The sequence below is a fragment of the Otolemur garnettii genome, unplaced genomic scaffold (assembly GCF_000181295.1).
Source record: "Otolemur garnettii isolate 467f Iridium unplaced genomic scaffold, OtoGar3 scaffold00116, whole genome shotgun sequence".
In the NCBI taxonomy this organism is placed as follows: domain Eukaryota; kingdom Metazoa; phylum Chordata; class Mammalia; order Primates; family Galagidae; genus Otolemur; species Otolemur garnettii.
In genome coordinates, this window is record NW_003852511.1 from 2,308,957 (window position 1) to 2,315,405 (window position 6,449).

Sequence of the window (6,449 nt, forward strand, 5' to 3'; positions counted from 1 at the left end):
CCTCCCTCTCCCGCCTTCTCTCTTCCTCTCCCACCTTCCCCCTCTCCCTCCTGAATTCTCCCTCTCCCACCTTCCCCCTCTCCCCCCTTCTCCCTCTCCCTCCCGACTTCTCCCTCTCCTTCCTTTTCCCTCTCCCACTTCTGCTCTTCTTTTCTCTGGAATTCTTTAATCCATCTCTAATTTACATTGGTGTCTGGTGAGACATAAGTGCAGAAAGTTCTTGTTTCTCTCCTCCTGCTAAACAATTACCTCTTGGTTGTGATATTTAACTTTCACATAGTACACTGATATAAATAATTTGTCTCCTGGATTCTTCTGATCCGTTAATCTCATTCTCTAATCTTGGATGATGTCATCTTTTAAATTACTCTCTCTTTACTCTTAAATAAGTACTAACTTCCTGTTCCTATTTTTTTTCAGTTTTTTTTTAGACTATTATTAACTACTATTCTTCTAAATCAGTGGTTCTCAACTTTCCTAATGCCATGACCCCACAGGTTGAGAATGGCTGTATTAAATGAACTTTAAAATCACTTCCCAACATTGTGAGTATAATTCCTTTGGAAGTGTTCTGAATTATATTAAACCTATACATTTTTATAAACAATTGGCATTTTATAAATCTTAGCCTTCCTACTCAAAATTAGGTCATCTCTCTCTATCACTACTTATTCAGAACAGAACTTACATTTTAATAAGCTGCTGCAGCTGACTATATTTGTGATACCACTTGTTAAAATTATTTTCATTATCAATTTTTTATTTTTAGACAGTCTTACAGGCTAGAGTACTATTGTGTCATAGCTCACAGCAACCTCAAACTCTTCGGCTCAAGCAATCCTCCTGCCTCAGCCTCCCAAGTAGCTGCAAATACAGGCACCCGCCACAATGCCCAGATAATTTTTCTATTTTTTTTGCAGTTTTTGGCCGGAGTCAGATTTGAACCCACTACCTCCAGTATATAGGCACAGCGCCCTACTCCTTTGAGCCACAGGCACGGCCCCAATTTTTCTATTTTTAGTAGAGACAGGGTATCACTCTTGCTCAGGCTGGCCTCCAACTCCTGAGCTCAAGCAATCTACCTGCCTTAGCAGATAGATTACAGGCGTGAGTCACTGTGGGTCCACAGCAGGATTACGGGCACGAGTCACTATGCCTGGACCCTCATTAGCAATTCATAAGTTTTGTTCCTAACATGATTTGGTATCATGTTTTCATTTTAGTTTATAAATCATTTCTGATATATTAGAATGCTGTTTTCTAAATTTTCTAGTCTCTAGTGGTATTTATAAATCCTTTAATCACAGTTGATTTTAATAAATCTTTCTATGCATTTTATATACATTTAATCTATGTTTTATTTTCTTTTTCAGGCCTTGCATTCACCAATACTTCTAAAACAATGTTTAATAACATTCATGTTTTACTGTCTACTTTAATGGTAAGTCCATGCCTGTGTAACCAAGGAATATATTAGCTGTTGGTACAGTGAACGTTCTAGTTCATCATAGCACTTTATGGAGTGCTCTTCTTGCTCCAACTCTAAAAGAGGCTTAAGAAGTCTCAGTCCAACATCCTACACCCAGAAGCACCCAACCAGAAAAATCTAGGCATTGCAACCAATGGTTTAGAAAAAACCAGATTATGCATTTTACACATAAAAATTAAATAGTTTTGTTGTTGTTGTTGTTGTCTCTGGGCTCTGAGGAAAATAGATACGGTGAAAGTAACAAATCTAAACACGACAAAGGAGGTCAAGAATGACGAACATTTGTGAGGAAGAAAAACCCGAAAGTCTGCGCTCACAAGGCATACGGAAACAGCTTAGTGTTGACGTCTTAATTTTTTTTTGTCCTGGGCTGGGTTTGAACCTGCCACCTCAGGCATATGGGGCTGGTGCCCTACTCCTTTGAGCCACAGGCGCCACCCAATGTTTACTTCTTTATTAACTATTGAATTTTGGAAAGAAACTGTGTCATAAATTGTCTTGCTCATATGCAAATCTATAAGCCTGCCAGCACATGTGTTTCTAGCTCAATGTTCCTTGAAGTGTAATCTGCGGATTACCTGAACAGAACCACCTGAGCAGGCATTCTTGTTCAAATGCAGAATTCTCAGACCCCTTTACAAGCTAAACAAATCAGAATGGGGGGGGGGTTTAGAAAACTGCAATCTAATCTGCTAGGCTTGTCAGACTAGCTAAAATTTAAGAAAGGAGAGATGGAGAAAGTAAGAAAGGTCAAGGGGGACACAGAGAAGCAGAATCAGAGACAATGAAGGGGCTGTTCTACTTGGTTACGGCACCAAAGGGATCACACATCAACCCAAACTGTACAAGCTGAATCTGATATTCCCATTAAAATATTATAATTAGGCCAGAGACTTCTCACAGAAATGAACACAAACATCTTATTAACTCACCTAATAAGTTATGTATTCTACATTGTACGAAGCATTTCAAAGGACATGAAAACCAAATGAGGCAACACCTAACCCATCATATCTAATTGGACTAATAAAATAATACCAGCCATGTACACTGCTATGATTTAATAAAAAAAAAATTATAAAAAAATAAAATGTACACTGCTATGATTTAATAAAAAAATTATATAAAAAAATAAAAATAAATAAATAAATCCCCATGGGTGGGGGGAGTTTTATTATAAGAAACTCAAAACAAAAATACTACCAGCCCCTACTCGACAAATTTTTGTCATATTTCTTTGTAATTCCTACATTGTTTTTAACTGCAAGAAATCAAAAAATGGAGAAGCATCTTCGTTACACATGAAATCAAGGGAGATATGAGAGAAACAGTTTTTTCAGATACCCACGAGGGAACTCTGGAGTAGACCTTGGGCCACGCTGTGGCCTTTACAGAAACTATCCCCAGAGTGTCACTTTGAACTTCTCCCTGTTCAGTCTCTTGGGATAAACGTTAGAGGTCAGGCTGTGGATGCTATGTTTGAATGTCAAATCTCTCTCCTCCTTTTTAGCTCCTATCTCATCAGCCCCAGGGGTTTCCAGTTGTAATCTGCTTTTACATGTACCTCTAGACCAGGGGCAGTGGCTCATGCCTGTAATCCTAGCGCTGAGAGAGGCAAGGTGGGTGGATCTCTTGAGCTCAGGAGTTCAAGACGAGCCTCCATCTCTACTAAAAATAGGAAAACTAGGCAGGCATTGTGGAAGGCAAGTGTAACCCGAGCTACTCGGGAGGTTCAGACAAGAGGATTGCTTGAGCCGAAGAGTTGTGAGCTATGACACTATAGCACTCTACTCAGGGTGAATGAGTGAGACTCTGTCTCAACAAAAAAAGACCAAAAAAAAAAAAAAAACAAAAGAACAGAAAACCCAGTACCTCTGTATAATGAACCTCACCCTTATTTTATTAAGTACTTTGTCCTTCTGATTCCTATGTGGTAACATAAAAACCTCAAGGTGCTGGCTTGAATTGGGACCACACTCAAAAGCACATATAGCTGCAAATGAATCATGTTGGTTATGAGTCATGTACATTGCTTTGAAATGGCAGCTGTGATTTAACTCATCTAAATTCATGGAATGCACTGAACACCTACCATGGACCAGGCATGAGCTCTGTGATACCACAAGAAAAGAGAGCCAGTTCCTGGGAGGGAGGAACTCACAATCAACAGATCATGTACAGTTCTTCCTTTTATTTGTCATTCCTTACCAAAAAAACGGGAAAAGCTTGAGTTGAGGACCTAAGACTGCCCTAAGGTCAATATTCAAATCATTGGAGTTTACACAGCCAATGAGCCCTGCTTGCTTCTCAAAGCATTAATGTTTGGAAGTAGATACCAAAGAGATCACATCTGCTCAAAGGATTTTTGAAATTGCTCAGAGCCATTATTTTTTTTTTTTTTGAGACAGAGTCTCAAGCTGTCACCCTGACACAGCTGGTGTCACAGCTCACAGCAACCTCAAACTATTGGGCGTAAGTGATTCTCTTGCCTCAGCCCCCCAAGTAGCTGGGACTATAGGCACCCGCCACAATGCCTGGCTATTTTGCTGTTGTTGTTGCAGTTGTCATTGTTGGTTAGCTGGCCTGGGCCAGGCTCGAACCCGCCAGCCTGAGTTCATGTGGCTGGCACCGTAACCACTGTGCTACGGGCACCGAGCCCAGAACCATTTTCTTGATGAAGAAGCAAATAGCATCATTATTTTCCAGCCATAGGATTCTCTCGTCCTTGCCTTCTTCTCCTCCTTCCTTTTCCCCTGTTATGCCCCAGCCAGCACGGTGACTCCCTTCTCTGCCACCCCATCCACAGTCTAAAGCCCACAGGCCCCTATGCAGGGCTGTGCAGATGTGAAGTTTAGAGGAATGTTCTGAGCTCAGCATGAGGCTGAGCGAAGAGGTGGAGAAGAGCTGTGCATGGGCCCATCACAAAGGCCACTGGCTTGGACATCTACCTGACTTTATTTTTGCACAGCCCACCTCCCGTTTACTGCCAGCAATGGGTGGAATTAACAGAATGTAGTTCGTGCAAATATCTAGGTAAAGTGCAACCAACCGAGTGCCCGGGGCAGGTACACAGAATGTCTGCCCTCAGGATGTTCGAAAGGTCTGCAACTGGCAGGCAGCTCAGCGGCCCAACGTGCTGGGTACGGACCGAGATGAGGCACCTCCTTCTCTCCTAGTTCTCACATCTGCCTGTAGAGCCCCCGGGAGCCTGCGCCCTGCCGACTGCGGTCCACCGCACACATAGCTCACCACCGAGTCTTTCATCTTCTTGGGGAGAGGGTCTGCAACTGCCTCTTCCAAATTTTCATGTAAAAATTTAGGAAACAGTCTGCATTGAATAAAGGACCTGAAAGTGAAAAAAACACACAGGTTTTACTTTACAAAGATGTGCCTGGAACAGTGTTTGAGGTAAACACCTCAGGCCTCACATCCACAAATGACAACACCACGTACTCCCTCCATTAAAACCGTCTTGATATAAAGGGCTGGACATTCAAGGGGTCACGGTGATTACATTTTGACTTTTACTTTTCATCCTCATGAAAGCCGTCAAGTATCTCAGGGGCCTCGGCGCCCCCCGCCATCAGCAGAGCAGGGGCTGCTCTCTCTCTGCCAGTGCATGACAGTGTCATCCTCACAAAAGCTGGCAGATGTCAGCCTTCCAGTAATATAACTGGCACTTTAGTTTCTTTTCCCCGTGTTTTACATACCATTCATTTTGCTAGACCTAACAGCCAAAAATTATGATGTGCATAGCCCCCATATAATTATATTTACCTTAAATCAAAATCACAAATCACATAAGATGCTACAGTTTACATGAGAAACTCACTTTGGCATCACATGAAGGATTTCCAGTCCCAAGGCACATATTACCAAGGATTTAAATGATGTGATTAAAGACCAAATGTATACTTTCAGGTTTCTAAAGAGTATATTAAATATATTTTACAACTTTGATGCAAACCTCACATTAAATCCAGAGGCCACTGGCTGCCCTAGGAACAAAAACCTTTTCTTTCAGAGGTGCCAGTCTGGTCACCGTGGGCAAGTATCTGGGATAAGGGATAAAGGCAGTAATGCTGCAGATGGACTTGTCTGGAGGCTTCAGCTTCTCACACAACTCACCCAAGGGGAAATCACAACAGGGCTTGGTGCTAGCAGCCATCTGTTCCTGCCACTGAGTGTTTTACAAGCAAGCGCAAGGGCGAAACGTTCCCTGGAGAGTCACCCTCGATTATCATTAGTTCATGGTCAGTTCTGCATATATCCCACTCTTGTCCAGTGAGAGAGCCACTGGTTTAATACCAGGTGTTGAACGGCAGTGAGGGAGCAATGGGAACTGTGCCCCCCACACAGTGATGACAGAGCACAGGGTGGGCTACTCACATGAGCACAGAGGGGTCACTGCTCTGCCGGCTCAGATGGTAGGAAAGTGCAACCAAGAGGCCACAGAAAGCTGAAAAAAGCGCTGGGATGTGCTGCATACTCCACGGCTCCTGAGGAAAAGACATCGGTTAGCCAAGACATTCCGCATCTACGGTGCATCTGTGGTCCTGCACACACGCCTCTGATGGGCACACAAAAAACTGGCCTGGTCAAGAATAAACAATGATTTTGACACAGCACCAGGTTGGAGGTTATATTTTACATAAATTAAGTTTAGGATTAAATTAAGTTTAGGATTTTTGTAAAATGTAATATTAAACACGTGTCACCGCTTATGAATTCAATATGATACTTAATAATAATCCTATTTAATTGCCAGGTCATGGAAGAAGCCCAAGTGCCCATCGATCCACGAATGGATCAACAAACTGGTATATGTACACCATGGAATACTATGCAGCCATTAAGAAGGATGGAGACTTTACGTCCTTCATGTTCACATGGATGGAGCTGGAGAATGTTCTTCTGAGCAAAGTATCACAAAAATGGAGGAAAAAGTATCCAATGTACA

General features: G+C 42.3%; 1 protein-coding gene across 1 annotated transcript in view; it reads right to left on the bottom strand.

Annotated features, from left to right (window-relative positions):
- The window catches only part of PCNX2 (pecanex homolog 2), a 340,225-nt gene that overhangs the window by 190,402 nt on the left and 143,374 nt on the right, over positions 1-6,449 (bottom strand). The window contains exons 17-18 of the mRNA XM_003797465.1: positions 5,879-5,988; positions 4,739-4,835 (exon numbers count right to left, since the gene is read on the bottom strand). Coding sequence (XP_003797513.1) covers positions 4,739-4,835; positions 5,879-5,988 — 207 coding nt within the window. The remainder of the gene's footprint in view (positions 1-4,738; positions 4,836-5,878; positions 5,989-6,449) is intronic.